The 16,325-nt window shown below is 49.7% G+C and overlaps 1 protein-coding gene across 3 annotated transcripts in view; it reads left to right on the top strand.

Annotated features, from left to right (window-relative positions):
* The window catches only part of TTC7A (tetratricopeptide repeat domain 7A), a 113,888-nt gene that overhangs the window by 17,195 nt on the left and 80,368 nt on the right, over positions 1 to 16,325 (top strand). For all 3 annotated transcript variants that reach the window (XM_037024522.2, XM_017651042.3, XM_073213506.1), the window contains 2 exons: positions 10,492 to 10,622; positions 13,023 to 13,138. In XM_037024522.2, coding sequence (XP_036880417.2) covers positions 10,492 to 10,622; positions 13,023 to 13,138 — 247 coding nt within the window. The remainder of the gene's footprint in view (positions 1 to 10,491; positions 10,623 to 13,022; positions 13,139 to 16,325) is intronic.

The following is a 16,325-nucleotide window of genomic DNA, read 5'->3' as shown; positions in this document are numbered from 1 at the left end:
CACTGCCCTGGCACTCTTTAGTATATATTGTTGATAGATGGATTAATCTTCATCTCTACTCTGTAAAATGGGAGGTAGTTGTTATGCCCACTTTTTGGGTAAAGAAGCTGAGGCTTGCCCAAAGTCACACAGCCTGTAAGCAGCAGAGAGCTCAGATTGGTGGCCAATGGTTGTCTCCCAAATTTGTGTCCTGCCTGTGACAGAGGGTGATGGGGAGCTTAGTTACCTCCATGATGAGTTCATGCAGATAGGCTGGGCACGGGAGGTGCAGGAGCCCCTGGAAGTTACTGCAGAGCCTGGGGGCCAGCCAGGAGGGCTGATGCCTTTGGGCATTGTCTTTCTGTCCCTGAGGGTAGCCCAGAGCAAGTTCTAACTGGGCCCTGGGGGATGGGGGACTTTCGCCTCTCCCAGCCTCTGTCAGCCATGGTGTGTGGGACCTGGAGCCCCCTGTGCAGCCCTGCACTACTGTCCCTTGGGTCTACCTACTGTGGAAGCAGCCCAGGGGCAGTGGTATTAGTGGGCAAGTCGTTTAGAACATTTGCTTTTCTATGTCAACCTTAGTCATCTTGTCCAGAATGGGAAGTCTGGCCCTCTCCATCCTGTTGCCCAGGCCCTGCAATGGCCCCACTGTGACTTCGGCCACTCTACTGCTCTCTGACCAAGCATGTCAGACCAGTCGGAGGCCCTGGGAAAGGAAATGTTCCCAGTCCATTCTAGTACACATGATAGATTACTTGGTTGGTGCTACCCCATCACCATGTCAGTTTTTTGCAGGGAGAACATCTTCCATTTACTTTGTATCAAAACACCATCTATAATAATTTGGGTTCCAGGCCTTTCTCAGAAGGCCTGTCCACAGTGCCTCCCATTCCCATGAAGCCCTGCTTGTTTGATTCTGAGTGCTCACAGCTGTCAGCCCCGTCTCCCCACTGAACTTGAAGCGCCTTGACGACAGGTGGTCATTTATTCTGTATGCCCAATCTTCTCTCCCTCTCTCCCTTCCCAGAGCCCCATGTTCCAGCCCAGTGACATCTGTGCCTGGTGTCCAACAGCATCTCCAAAGTTCTGTCCCTTCACCTTTTCTTGAGCCATGGTCCTTACCTAATACACCCGTTTTTCTTTACTCTGAACATACACAGCCTAACACCCCCTTCAAACACAGTTCAGGTGCTTCCTCCACCAGAAAGCCTCCCGTGGTTGCAGCTGCAGCCTATAGCATTCTTTTCCTTCTAGCTCATTTGGACCTTGGTCTAGTCTCCCCAGTTAGAGGTCAGTGTGTTCCTCCTGCCAGGGATCTGACCTCTTATGGTGGTACCCCTCAAGGTCCCTGGTCCAGCTGCAACCAGAGAAAGTAAAATCCACCGACAGTTGATTCAGCAAGCACCTGCTGGGGATGCCAAGGTGAACAGTCAGGTTCCTTTCCCTTGTGGGAGTGGCCGGCAGGTGAGAAAGCCCGCTGCTGGTGTGCTGTGGCTCCGGGAGGAGCAGCTGCCCTGGACGAGGAGCTAAGCATGCAGTAGCTGAAGCAGAGGTGATGAGTCAGAAGCTACTGGTGCCGCTCTGTCTTGCCCAGCCCCTGGATGGATAGGCCATAGTGTCAGTGAAGTCTGCTATTTGGGAAAAGTAGGAAATGGAGCCACCCCAGAGGTGGCTGGTGTATAGCTTATTCCTGTGGCCTGCTGGGCAGGACAGTGGACTTCCTGCTTGGCTGTGGTGCCCCAGCCTGGCAGCTGTCCCCACTTCTGTTCTGTGGGACTCTGCCTTGCCCCCTGAGTGGGCCCACGGGGCTGCAGCTTCTCAGCAGCTCATGGCTGACTGGGAGCATCATGCCTGCAACCGCCTTAGGAGTTGAACAGTCTGAGGCCTTTTGTTTGCCAGGTTTGGGGTCTCTCTGGCTCTGCAGCTCCCCAGAGCTCCCTAATGGAAAGCCTTCGGGTGTTTGGTAACAGATCTTCTCCATGGATGAGAAACTAGAGCTAAGTTTGACTCAGAGACCTTGGTTCTAGAGCCAAGCCTCAAGGCTTATTTCTCAGCAGCAGGCCTCAAGGCTTCAGGTAAGCAGTGGGCTGGGGGTGCACACACCCCTTGCCCCCCAGGCTGCATCTGGCTCTCTCACAGCACATAAGAGCCACAGCACAGGGCCCCTGTGAGATCCTGGGGGGAAGCAGGCCTTTCCCAGGCCCCAGCCTTACTTCCTGATAGGGTCTGGTCATCCCTCCTCCTCTGGCACTGCCTTCAGCAGGAGCAGAGAATTTCTAACCCTGATTATCTGACTTGACCCTCAGCCACCTCAGATTGTCCACTGACAGAAAAGGGCCCCTTAGCATAGCTACGTCACCCAGAGGGACAGGAGTGAGGCTTGCCCCTTTTTGTAGGCCTTACTGTGGGCCCTAAAACATATCCCACATAGGCTAATATTCTGAATGTTCTACCAGATGTCCTAACTTGCCAGTCTCCATGGCCCAAGGTCTCACCTCAAGACAAAATAGGCTGCATTTCAACTGATGCTGCAGTTGCCATGTATGTGGAATTCCAGTTTCTTAGCTGGGATGTGGCAAATCTTCATTCCATACCTGACCTCAACTCCACCAGTCTTGCACTTCAGGAATTTTCCCCTCTGACTTCACACTTCTGAGAATCAGTTTCCATATAACCAGACTCACGGTTGTAATGACAAAAATGAAACTCCAACTAGCTGGAAAAGCAACAACAAAAAGGAGGAAGGACTGGAAATTTATGGGCCTGTGTAACCAGAAAGTGGTTGGGGTAGGTAGCATCAGGCCTAGCTGGATCCAGGGGCTCCGTGTATTGATGTGTTTCTCCGCAGCACCAGGTTTCTGTGGCTCTGCAGCATAGCACTCAACCTCAGAAGGAGCGAGCACCTCAGGGAAGGTTCTCAGTGACCTGGCCTGGTCACAGGCCCTCCCAGGAACCAGTTACGGTGCCTGGCATCTAGGTTGCTGGGTTGGTGCCAGGGGTGGGATTTCTCACCAGAATCTTGTGGACTGAATTGGAGGAATAGTTCCTTTAAGGAAAGTCAGAGTGCTGTTATTAAAGTAGGTGAAAGGTATGGAGGGCAGAACCCCAGAGCTCAGGGTTTACACCAATGGTGACCCAGTCAGGATTTGAACTCACCTCTCTCTGACTCCAGCTTTTGGGATCATCCCTGACACTCAAGGAATACTTTTTTTTTTTTAATGCAATGTTATATTGGTTTTAGGTATACAGGGTAGTGATTGGACAATATTATATACATTATGAAATGCTCACCATGGTAAGTGTAGTTTCTACCTATCACCATACAAAGTTATTACCAAGAAGTACTTGTTTGATTGAACTATGAGAGGGAAGTGAAGATCCAGCTAGTTGTGGAGTCTTCCCAGGTTAGCTGGGAGATGAGCCTGAGCTTAAGGAGGAATTCTCTGCAGGTGAGTGGAATAGGTGGCTTCCAGGTAAAGGACAAGTCCAAAGGGAAGCTCCAGGCTAAATGCAGGTGGCTTGTTCAGAGATGGGGTGTAATCACACCTTCTTGGAGCTAAGAGGGGTGTGTGGCAGTGGGCTTGGGAAATTGGGGGGGCATCAAGAACGTGGCATTAAGGCTCATGGAGTCCCTTTTGCTGGTGTTCCAGAACCTAGGTAGCTACACATGAGGTATGGCACAGCCCATTTCCCCTAAAACTGGGCTTACCTATCAGTCGGCCTGCTGTCTGTGTCCATCTGGAGCTGAGGGGTCTGGGCCTAGACCCTAGGAGGAAGACTGTGAATCTGGGGGACAAACCATCCTGTTTTGTTGGTCTAAGCCCTGAGGGGTAGCGCCAGTTTGGATAGGCATGCAGGATGCTTCAGAGCCTGCACTTTTCATATCTCAAGCCTTACCCAGCTCAGCCCCCAAAGGCCTAGTGCCATAGGGGGTCCACCCCTCAGAGGGCTGTTGTGTGGCCAGTGGCTTCCTTCTCCCCTCAGGCCTGGGTCACTTCTGTTCCTCTGGTGCTAGCTCAGTATGGCAATAATATGGGCAATGACCCCTCCTCTTGCCAGCCACAAGTCCCACCCTGAGCCCTACAGACCTTAGTCATTGGTGCCTAATTTGAGGCTCATGGTGGCTCCACAAATGGGCTGCAGCCCCTTGAAAGCCAGTTCTGCCTGCATCTCAGCTTAGCCAATGCCCTCTTCCCTCTCACTCAGCCCAGCACCAGGGAGGCTGCAATCCACGCTCTGGGCAGGCTTGCCCACCAGCTGACTGGTAGAAGATTGGCCTGACTATGGAGAAAAATGGCCCCAGTTCACCCAAAAAACTACAGCAAGATGCTGAGTTGTGAAGGTGCTGTGAAAAGTAAAAATGCAAAACACATTGAGCAGCTGTGCAAATTGTGAGCTGCGAATTCTCTTTCCCCACCCTCCATGCTTTTAGTTTCTTTTCTGTTCTCTTTCAGTCATTGCAACTCCAAGCAATTCTGCTCTCACCTGGGAATTTGTAGCTTTTTTAAACTTTTGAAAATAAAAGAACACCAGGCTGGGCCTAGGGCAGGACATAGTGGCCTGTTTGCTTTTTGGCTTTTTTTAACCCTGGTGGGGCAGGGATGGGCTGTTTGTTTTGGCTGCCTCTCAGAGGGGTGTGAGCCATTGGCCTTGTGGGGAAGCTGGTCGGGCCTTTTGGTTCTGCTGCCCTGGCCCCAGACCGTGGTCCCTGGAGTGAGAGCAGGCATCCAGATGGAGAGGAACAAGCAGGCCGCTACTGGGGTGCCTTGGAAGGAGGCTGGGTGTGATAATTGCATGTTCACCAAGCCTTCATTGAGTGCCTTCCTCGACTGCAAGACACAAAACAGGACAGGATGATAAGCAGAGGAGAGAAGGAGTTGGCATAGTGCCCCTGCATCTTCTCCTGGCAGCCCTTCCTTCTATCACTGGAGGCTGCCCTGGAGAACAGCTGGTGGGGTGCGGGTGTGGGCAGGGCTTTGAGGGATGCATTTGAGGACCCAGCACTGGCCCTTCCAGAGTAGACAGCTGTTACTCACCATCAGATACACACATGAAAGATGAGCCATTATGGGCTGGCCAGAATCCTGAGATTTGGGAGCCCTGGGAGTAAGAGCTCAGAGAATAGACAGTGTGGAAGCTGGAGACCTTGATCTACTCCGGATTCTGGCACTTTTAGCTGAAGGGTGTCAAAAGGTATCTCTTCTCCCTGAATTAGATTTCTCATTTGTCATTCTAGAGAAGGGCTAAACCCCTTCTGAGGAGGTCATTGAGAGCCTTACTTGAGGCTGATTGCACACGTTCTGATCTTGATAATGTCTTCTAACCTCGTGTTCATGGTCACTGCATGAGCTAGGCATTGTTAATAATCCAATTTTGTGTTGGGGGAAACTGAGACATAGATCTCTGCAAACATTTTGGGGTATAGCCTTCCAGTTTTTTTTCCTATAGGTTTATGTGTTTTTTAAACAAAATGAGTTCATACAATCATATTTTATAATCTGTTGCTTAAAGCAAACATTCTGTGAATCATTTTCCAGTACACGTCTACATCACTAAAGGAGCTCTGTAGCATTTCATTGTAAGAATCTACTGTAATTTAGCAAACTTGTCCCCTGTTATTGGACCTGTAGGTTAAATATCATTTTTCTTGCATACATCATTTAACTTTTTAAAGAGTAAATTACTAGAAGAGTTAGTGGACCAAAGAGTGTGTGCTTTTTGGACACTGACACAAGGAGGCAAATTGCCTGCTTTCTTTTTTTTCCCAAATTTTTTAAATTGGTGAAATATATATAACATAAAATTTACCATCTTAACCATTTTTTAAATGTACAGTTCAATAGTGCTTTGTACATTCACATTGTTGTGCAACCAATTTCCAGAACTCTTCATCTTGCAAAACTGAAACTCCAAACTCACTAAATATCTCATTTGCCCCTCCCCTCAGCCCCTGGTAACTGCTGTTCCACTGTCTGTCTCTATGAATTTGACCACTCTAGGTCTCTCATACAAGTGGCATCATACAATAGTTGTCTTTTTGTGACTGGCTAATTTCACTTAGCAGAATGTCCTCAATATTCATCTATGTTATCATATATGGCAGGATTTCTTCCTTTTTAAAGGCTGAATAATATCCCATGGCATCTATACACCACATTTTCTTTATCCGTTCATCCACTTGGGCTGCTTCTACCTTTTGGCAGTTGTAAATAAGCCACTATGAACATGGGTGTACAAATATTTCGTTGAGACTCTTTCAGTTCTTTTGGATACATACCCAGAAATGGAATTGCTGGGTCATATTCTGTTTTTCTTTTTTTGAGGAACTACCAGACTGTTTTCCACAGTAGCTGCATTATTTTGCATTCCTACAATGGACACTTTTGAGTGATACAAGAGTGTTCTTCCTTACCTGGCCTCCAGGCTTCCTCCTGAAGAACTGAAGTGATTACTTGCATTCCTTCCCCTTTCCCCACCCAGTCTAGGGTACCCACCTCTGGGCTTAGCCCTCTGGAGGTGCCCTGTGCTTTTAGACCAGCTGGGTAGTCAGAAGGGAGGAGTCCACCCATCTGGAAGGTTCCGTTCCAGAGGAAGCAGTTGCTCTCCACCTCTGCATCCAGGCCCAGGGCCCCAAGGGCGGGGCTTCTTGGAAGGGCTGCTGTCTGGGATGTGATGAGTCATCTCAGACTGAAGAAGCTGGGACCAGCCCCGGTACTGAGCTGGGGCTGTACCAGGATCAGCTTGCCTTCAAACTGAAAGTTGAGTTAATGAAAAAGCAAGTGCTCTTCTTTAAACTGGCCCTCCCTTGGCTTGTAGAGCTGGGTGTTTTCACACAAAGGCCCATCTGCCAGGGGGAATCATGAGGCGCAGTGCCTCACACTTCCCGGCAGCCCCTGGCTTCCTGCCTGTTCATGGGGCTGCATGACAACCACTGGGATCCTTTGGGGGCTGGGCTCAGGAGCAGCCCACCACATCTTGGATCTAGTGTTGTGGTTTGGCCATCTGTGCAGAAATGCTCAGGGGGCAGAGGGTGAAGGAACCCAAGAGTTGGAGTCCCCAGTAGGTTTCCAATCAGATGTTTTTGGACAGGAAAATGGACCTTTATGTGAGTCAAAGAATAAACCTAATGTAAAGACGCCCCTTGTGGGCAGAACTGGGTTGACTGGACTGTGTCCCCCATTAGGAAAAGCCATTGCCAGGCCCAGGAAGCTTTCGTCGCGTGTAAGTTGGAAAGGAGTTCACAGAGGACCACCTCAGTGACTATAGCCCTCTGTTTTGATCCTTTGGTTCTCCGGAATCGTGACTGCTCCCTTTAAAAATGGCATTATATCCATTATTTTTAGATAAATTTTTATACAGTGAGGTACACACACCTTAAGTATATAATTTGATAGTTGGATAAGTAAGTACCTATGTAACCAACACCCCAAAAAGACAACATTTGTATTACCCGAGATAGTTTCCTCAGGACTTTTCCCGGTTGATCCTCTCCCCTTCATACCCAGGCAATGTTTGGTCAGTTTCTATTAATATAGGTCATAATTTTTCCTTTTTTGAATGTCATATAACAAATCATACAGCATGTACTTAATATCTGGTTTCCTCTGTGCAACATAATTTCTGGGAGACTGATGCATGTTGTATGCATATCAAGAGTTTGTCGTCTTATTTATTTCTGAGTAGTATTCCACTGTATAAATATACTATGATTTGTGAATTCTACGGGAGCCAATTTTTAAATGGGAAGAGAGAAGGCTCGGCACTCAGCATCCATCTATGCATCCATCCACTCATGAAACTTCAGTTCCCGCTCTCACAGAGTACAAGGCTCAATCAGAAATGGGCAGAGTGTGGGTAGAGGATAGGACAAAGGCATGCACTATGGAGATGGAGCTAAAACATTCTGCTTGTTCCAATGTTGGAAGGCTTAAGGCTTCAGAGACAGGCAGTTTTGCTGTGAACTTTCAAAGAAGCTGGGATTCAGAATTCTGGTAGAAGCGTGTGGAGCGGCCCCTGCTGGGAGCAGAACAAATGAAGCGTGAGGAAGAAGGAGGCCTCACAGACATGTTACTGAAGTCACTACTTGTAGTGGCCAGCTCACTGTAGGCTTGGGAATGGCAGCCTGAACCTGCTGGCAGCTGGCATTGTCCATCCCAGTTCTGGGCCCAGAGTTGGGGCAGGAGGGAACCTAGCCAGCAACACATCTCTCAGGGGAGCCACAGAATAGCCATGTTCAAAAACAGATTTGTCTTCTGGAGTAGGTGGTATGTTCCTGCCATCTGCAGTTGGTCCCCTAGACCGGGCCTCTGGACAGTTTGCAGGTCTGCCTCACCTCCTGCAGGGCAGATAGGCTCCACCCTTGGAAGCAGAGGTCCAGCACTGGCAGCAAACAGTGGGCATGCCTTCTTTCTGCATCTCCTCTAGTGCTCCCTCTATTCCTCTCCCTCTTTAGTCTTCCAAAGTGAGAAGGTTTTCCTTCCTGGTTATGAGTCATTTGGCAGGAGGGACGTTGACACTCAGTGGCTGAGGTAACTGAGTATTTATTTTGAGCAAGGGCCTTCACACTCTGAGCCTGCCTTCCCCCAGGCTGAAGCACCCTGACCTTTGGACCTGTGCACACACCAGCCTGGCAGAGGGCAAGGTGACTGAATTTGTAGGAGTCGGGATTTAGCCAAGAACAATACCTTACCTTTGTATTTGCAGAGCACTTTGTACTCTGTGGGACATGATCAGACCTGCCATTTCTTCAGCCAGCCAGCCAATGCTTGCCGCATGCACACTATGTGCCAGGTTGTAGAAAGGTGAATGCAGTAAGGTTGATGTCTTTAAGGGCCTCAGTTTGGCTGGGCAAACCTGTGAATAAATAACTAAAAGAAAGGGGTGGGGCTCTCTATATAAAGTATAGACTGGACCCAAGGAGGGAATGGTTGGCTATACCAGGGCATGAAAGGGTTGAGAATTCTATTCTTATAGTTCCTTCAGTAAGTTCATCTTGAGTACCTACTACATGTAAAGTCCTGCCTGGGGCACAAAGAAGAGAGACCTGGATTCTGCCCACTGGGGACCAGCAGTCTGGGACAGCACGCTCTGGTTAGGCCTATGTTAGTTGTATGCAGCAGAAACACGATTTAAATGGACTTTGACCACAAAAAGGGGTAGGTGTGCTTTGGCTCTTATCCTGGGAAGCTCCAAGGGGTAAACCTTCGGGCAAGGCTCCCCAACAGTCTTTAGGGATCTGCTCTTTTCCATCATGTCTCACTTTACTCTGTGTAGTAAAAAAAAGTACTTCTTTTTTTTTTTTTATGTCTAAGAGTTTATTCTCTTTTTCCTGTTTTAAAAATATACAAACCTGACACACATAGAAGTTGTTTTCCTTTACAGCATTCACTTCTAACACATATAGCAATGCTTTTACCTCTTGGCTTGTTAGTTTTTTGGTTTTGGGATTTTGTTTTGTTGCTTTAGAGCTATGCTCTTATTATATTTTATTTTATTTTTAAAAAAATTTTTATTGTGGTAAAAACATATAAAATAACAAATACAAACAAAAGAAAATAACAAAATTTACCATCTTAACCATTTTCAAACATACAGTTCAGCTGTACTAGCTATATTCATATAAAATAAACTCATAGTTTCATTTTAAGGTAGACATTCCCTGACATTTCCAGGCTGACCTCTTACCAGTTTATCGACCCCCGTGGAAAGAGTAAAAATTCCAGGATTGGTTCTTTTTGGCCCAAAGCGGGCCATGGGGTCATCCTTAGCCAATCACTGTGACCCTGGTGACTGACTGGTCACCTGCTCAGGTGCCTGTCCTGGCGATGGAGTGGGGTCATTGCCCTCTGAAGCATGGGGCTGAGACTGCAGGAGGGGGTGCTCAGAGGGAAGGTGAGTGGCTGTGGCAGCTGAACCAGAAGTGGAGGCCTGGGAGGCAAAAACGCACTTGCCCACTCCAGGCAGGTTATCCTGCATACAGATAATTTAGGTGAAGTAGAAACTGATTCCACAGGAGGAATGCATGTAAAATGCTCTGTACCTTGAGTGTCTATTGTGTGCTAAGGACTGTCGTAGTCCAAAAATGCTCACATTTTGCCCACATGGAGCTTTCAGTTACTGGGGAAGCAAAGAGCTGACATAAATAACCACAATACAGTGTAGAAGTGGTGAGTGACTGGGGAGTATATTCTTTCTACCAGCACTGGAAGGGGGATCAGGAATGGTTCCTGGAAGAGGTAGCCTGGAAGCATAGGCAGGAACTGGCCACAGGGGTGCCATAGCATTGTTCCCCACCTGAGCATGGGTGCCTGCTGTCAGCCCACAGCTTGATCCCAGCTGCCGCTAATACCACCATGGCTTTAGCACCCTCCTTCCCCTCTGTGGTGTTCTACCTCCTGCTGGCTGCTTCAGAGTGTAGGTGTCCTCGAATGAGCCCACCCTGGGCCCATGGGAAGGACCCGGAGTCAGGGGGCCTAAGCAGGGCAGGTCTGAGGTGCTGTCTTCTTCCTGCAGGCCTCTCGCTGGAACGCCTACCCAACTCCATCGCTTCCCGCCACCGCATGACTGAGAGAGAGGAGGAAGTGATCACCTGCTTCGAGAGGGCCTCTTGGATCACCCAGGTGTTCCTGCAGGAATTGGAGAAGGTGAGGTGGGAATACTAGGACCATGGCCAAAGCTGCATTTTATTGAGTACCTGTATCTCCAGCCCCCACTGAGCCCTCAGGTCATCCTCGTACCCTAGAAAAAGGCACTCTGCACCCCTCCAAAGACACCCTACCTCATCAGCTGAAACACTCATTACTGATTCTATCCAAATGAGACTCTCGACTGCCAGAAAATAGACTTAAAAAACAGATGAGTCCACACTGGCTGGGAGGGCCCTGGAGTTCCGTTTATGCAACCAAGTGTGAGATGTCCTGTTTATATCCATTATCTCATTTGCACCTCACAACTCTATGAAGTACATATTAGTTATTCCTATTTAATTGATGAGGTTTAGAGAGTTAACTCATTTGCTCACCGTTGTCTCTTTGGAAGAAGTACAGTCAGGCTGTTCCTTGCAGTGAAACCTCCTCCTCTGCTCTCAGGTGCCCTGGAAGCTCCCTACGGCATCCCCTAGGGGAGGTGAGGGCATAGGGGGTCATGGGGGTCTGGAAGTTCTCAGGCCTCCTCTTCTCCCAGCAACCCTTGGAGGGGATCCTGTATGAGCTCTCTGCAGGACAACAGTTGTGGGTATTAGCAGCATGCTATGATGTTACCCCAGTTCCTTATTTATGGGAGGCTATCAGTTTAATGGGAGGAGAACAGTCAGCTAAATGCAACAAAGATACTGCTAACAGTTACTGAGTCTCTGCTTTTACCTTAGGCTGCAGCTATTCTCTCATGTAACCCTCACATCAATGGGCTGGAGTAGCCCCTGTTACTATTCCCATTTTACAAGTGAGCAAACTCAGGTTTGGAGAGGAGTTAAATAGCTTCCTGGAGTTCAAACAGTTAACAAGTGACATTGGCAGGACTTGAACCCTGGGAGTGGGGGTCTGATTACCTGGGGAGCAGAACTGGGGGTGGCACTTAGTCATTCTGTTTAGTAGAGTAGATCACGACTGGTGTCCTGAAGGAGGAGGTGGTCATGTGCTGAGAGACTCAGGGCCCAGGAGACATTTGAACCCCACCTGCTTTGGCCAGTGCCCAAATGTCAAGGCAGCACCTGTTTTGTGACAGGCCTGTTTGGAGGAGTCTTCCTCAGTCTAGGCCAATTTCCCTAGAGCAGCATTTCTCAATCTTAGCACTACTGACATTTGGAGCCAGATAATTCTTTGTTGTGTGGGGCTACCCTATGTATTATAAAGTATTCAGCATCCCCCCTGGCCTCTACTCACTGGATGCCAGCAGCACCCCCTTCCCCAAGTTGTGACAACCCAAAGCGTCTCCAGATACTGCCAGATGTCCCTGGAGGGCAAAATTGCCCCCCTGTTGAGAGCCCTGCCCTAGAGTCCGTTTGCTTGGTTGGACTTGAGAAGAAAGAAGAAGTGATTGAGAGGCTCGGCAGGAACAGGACTCAAGCGTGTCCTCTGGCAGGGTGTCCACAAGTCCACACTGGGGCTTGTGGTCAAGTTGACCTCTGCTCTCTTGCATCACTGCTAGACAGCAATGTGTTAGGAGCTCTTCACATTAGAATTGCATGGGGTTTGGAGGAAATTTCCATGAAAAAGAGAAAGTCTTCCATTCAGCCAGAAGCCTAGGCTTTGGACTTTTAAAGGGAATTCAAATGATGGGCTGTAATGATGTCCAGGGGCTAGAATCAGTGCCCAGTGGCAGTGGGCAAACAAGTGGGCCCCAAGAGCTGTTATCTTGGGTAGAGAGAGGGCAGCCCTAGAACCCTGTGTATTCTCAGAAGTGCTGTGTGTCTGTCCAAAGACTCTGCTCCAACCACCAAGGAGCTAAGAACATCTTAAATCTACTTGAAATTATGAAAGATAAGGTGGATGGTTTGTTGATTTATTTCTCAGATCAGAAAAGGGGCATAGTAAAGGCAGGCACATCTTATTGGGACTGGGGGACCCTTTTGGGGCTGAGGCTCAAGGACATCTCAGTTAATACCAATAAAGCAAGTTCCTTAGCTTTTCCTGTAACCAGGGGTATTAGCTGTTGGGCTGTTCTGATGTTCCATGGTTATACGACAGCAACAGTGCAGGGCTGGGCATGTGGTAGGCACTCAAGTGTCTGTTGAATAAATGAACCCCTAAGTGGTAGAAATAGCCTGAATCTGTAGCTGGCTGGACTTGAGTTTGAGGTCCAGGTACATACAAACTTTGTAAGATTGTTTTGAGCATCCAGCATTTGGGTGAGGAGGGAGTGTTTTGGACATATTTTAAATTACAGCAAGTTAGTTTAAATTCGGTCTGAGAATTGCACCATGTGCCCCAAGGCATCTGGGGACTTGGGATGGTAATGGGGCCACCGCCTCTTCCTGGGCTGACCCTCACCCCAGCTCCTCTGACTCAGAACTTCAAGACAGTGGCTCTCTGTGTTACCCTTCCCAGATCACAAACAACACAACGTCGCGGCAGCTGAAAGGCTCCAACCCGGTTGACTATGAGCTCAGCTACTTCCTGGAAGCCGCCCTCCAGAGCGCTTATGTGACAAACCTGAAGAAGGGGTAGGTTGCTGGCAGCCGAGTGGGACCTGGACATTTCTCCCAGAGCCGGGGTGCTCCTGACATGGGTTGCATTAAGTGTGGCCTCTCTTCTCTGGCCTGTGTGTGTGTGTGTGCTCTCTCCAGAGGACCCGTGGGGACTGGCTCGTTCACATCCTGTCAGACTGAGGTGTGCGGAGGCGCCTCCGTGGGAAGGGCCGAGCCTCAGGAAGCTGCTGAGGCAGTAAAACCTGCACTTGCTTTGGGGAAGAGCTGCCAGGAAGAAAAATGGGAGCGGTTATCCCATTTAGAAGGGAGAGTTCTAGGAGCCTGGAATTATGCCTGCAGGGCCTGGCTGATTCTCTTAACCACTAGGCTATCCTGCCCACAGCAGAAACCCTGGGGTTCAGAAGACCCTGCTGCCACCCCCAGACCCTCAGCCTAGTGTTGTTCTCCTGAGAATGTGTGAGCCTGGTGGATGTGGTCCCAGCTTCTGGTTGGAAGAGTGTGGTGGCTGCCATGGCCATCTGGGGGACATCAGGGTGGGACCTGGGAGAGGATAGCTGGTCGAGGACCCTGAGGGAGGGCCTCCTCTACCCTCCAGCTCTACTTCCGCCCCTCTAACAGGGGACTTATGTTTTTCCTACTTCCTGGGGGCATGAGGGTTCAAGGAGAGGGAGGGAATGAAAAGATACCTCAAGTACTGAACTCAGGGCGTGGAAGGTATAGCTAGCTGTTAACTCCCTCTCTGAGGAGGTCCCCCAACTCCACCCGCAGACTGCCTGCTCCCCTTCCCCACACCACATTTTCTGCAGGTGTGATGAGGTTAAGGTGACTGTCAAGGGCAGCCAGGAAGGAAGGAGGGAGAGAGCCAGCAGTTACCAAGCCCCTGCTGTGTGCTAGGCAGGGCCATGTGCCCAGTGTACAATACTCTATGAAGGAGGTCATGTGACCCCAGTTCACTCTAAAGGGGATGAAGACTCATAAGGTAACTTGCCGGACTTGCCCCATTGGGATTCTACTTCAGATATGAGTAGACTTGAAATCCTTTCCATGTCCAATTTGGGGGTACGGGAGGGCAGCCTGTGGGCGGTATGGGAGAAGGACCGGGCCCTGGTGATGGCTGGGCCGATCCTTGCTGCACTGACTCAGGGCTCTTTCTGCTCCTCTGGGGCCCTGAATCACCGTTCTCAGAGGGTTGCTCCTCTTCCTGAAGCTGACCGCACCCCTGGCCTGTTTCCTCCCCTGTCTGTACTCTGCATACTCAGGCTGTATGTGAGGGTCATGAAGCTGTGTGCACGTGAGTTTGTGCGTGTGTGCACTGTGGTGGACAGAGGCATTAACCAACCATCACCCCTCCAGGAAAGCCCAACTAACTTCAGTTACAGTTCTGTTCCTGTGTCTCTGTTCCCTTCCCTTTGTCCTCTTTTCCTCCTGAAGCACACATTTCAGTTATTAAAGCCAGGGTGCTGACTGCCACGCACCCCCTGCACCTCCCAAATAAGAGGAATGAAAGTTGAATCATCATTTCTTTCCAAGAAAACAGCCTGAACATATGAAAGCCTGAGTGTGAGCAGCAGTCCCCAGGATGCGTGGCAGCAACTTAGCCCCTCTGCTGGTCTCCTGTGGCCACATGCAGCCCAGAGGTGGCCCTGCAATGTGACAGATACTTAAAGCAAGAGTTGCAGCCCTGGGTGCTTGGCTGGGCTTTAAACAATTTCTTTATACCTTTCTTCTTAATAGTGGCTAATTTTTGTTGAATACTTCATGCATGCCAGGCAGAATGCTGTGAAGTAGGAACTAAAAATATCCCCATTTCATTGAGGATAGGAAAGGTGAAGTAACTTGCCTGAAGCCCCAGGGCTAACAGGCAGTAGAGCCAGCAGGCCTGGTGCTGAGTGGAGTCTATCCAACCTGAGAGCCCAATTCCACCCTCCCTGCACAGTCCTGGGCCTAGCCTGCCACCCACCCACAGTGGGGCTACATCAGTGAGCTTTTGTAACTGTACATTGTGGTCTCCAGGTCAAAGTTAATCTTTGTAGGTAAGTCACCAGTTCTAAAACTTTTCTTACACATTAATTTTTGTTAGCAAGTTAAAAATATATAAAGTCACACTAACCCAGGGTTCCTCAGCCTCAGCCTGCTGACATTTTGAGCCAGATACCCTTGGTTGCGGGTGCCTGTCCTGCACATTGTAGGTTTTAGCGACATCCTGGTCTCCCCTCTCTAGATACCAGTAGCTCCCCTGCCCCAAGTGTGACAGCCAAAAATGCGTCCAGACATGGACGAATGCCCTGGGAGTGGGCGCAAAGCCCCCCACAGTTGCGAACCACTGTCTTAGCCTGAGGTGTGAGAAGCAGAAGTTCAGGGGTAGATTGGAACCCAGATCCCTGACATTAGGTCTTCTGCAGGGCAGCTTTGAAAAGCTTTAAAGGCCTCCAGAGCCATTTCCTGCTGGTTAAATTCTTCCCCACCTGGCTGGGCTCTTGGGATATTTGGTAAGAGGGAGAAACCCTTCCTGTGTCCAGAGGTTATGGCCCAGGATGGGGAAGGGGCCAAGGAGGAAAAGCCAAGAGAACAGCCCAGCAGTTCATTTCACAGATAACCTCTGAGCACCCACTGTGTGCCGGGCACCCCACCTTACTTGTGGGGTTGGATCTGGGATCAAGGGGTCCCTCCTGTGGAGTTTACATCCCAGCAGGGAGCCAAGGGTGGAGGCAGGTGTGCTCTGTGGAGGGAGGGAAGGAGGCAGGTATGCGCGGCCGCTCTGAGGAGATGGCTCGCCCTGGGGCAGGGGGAGAAGCGCCACGGCAGCAGTGCGGCCTGCCCGCCAGAGGAGACCCCTTAGGGCCCCAGGAGCAGTGACAGATGGCAGGACAGGCTTCCGGGTGGCATCTGAGAGCTGGAGCTCACTCCCATATGGGTCTGTGGTGGGCCCAGCCTCCGGAGGGCCAGAAGAGTCCCTGCTGAGAATGGGGTGCTCTTTCCTGGGGCCAGATAGCCACAGACGGTGCCTGCTCCCAGGGTCCAGCCTTGTTCCTACAGTTGAGGATTTGACATAATGTAAAGGGTATGGTGTTTCCACTGCGCAAAGTGGGGACGTTTTCTTGACCTCCAGACAGCCCTTCTTCTATTCTGAGCTTTGGGTAAGCCTGAGCCTCCTTTATGCTGGCTAATTCTGAAACTGTTGCCCAATTAAGTACTCATTGTG

Source organism: Manis javanica, chromosome 1 (assembly GCF_040802235.1).
Source record: "Manis javanica isolate MJ-LG chromosome 1, MJ_LKY, whole genome shotgun sequence".
NCBI classification, from domain to species: Eukaryota; Metazoa; Chordata; class Mammalia; order Pholidota; family Manidae; genus Manis; species Manis javanica.
The sequence above is the reverse complement of the archived record's forward strand: the minus strand, read 5'-3'. Positions and strand labels throughout refer to the sequence as shown.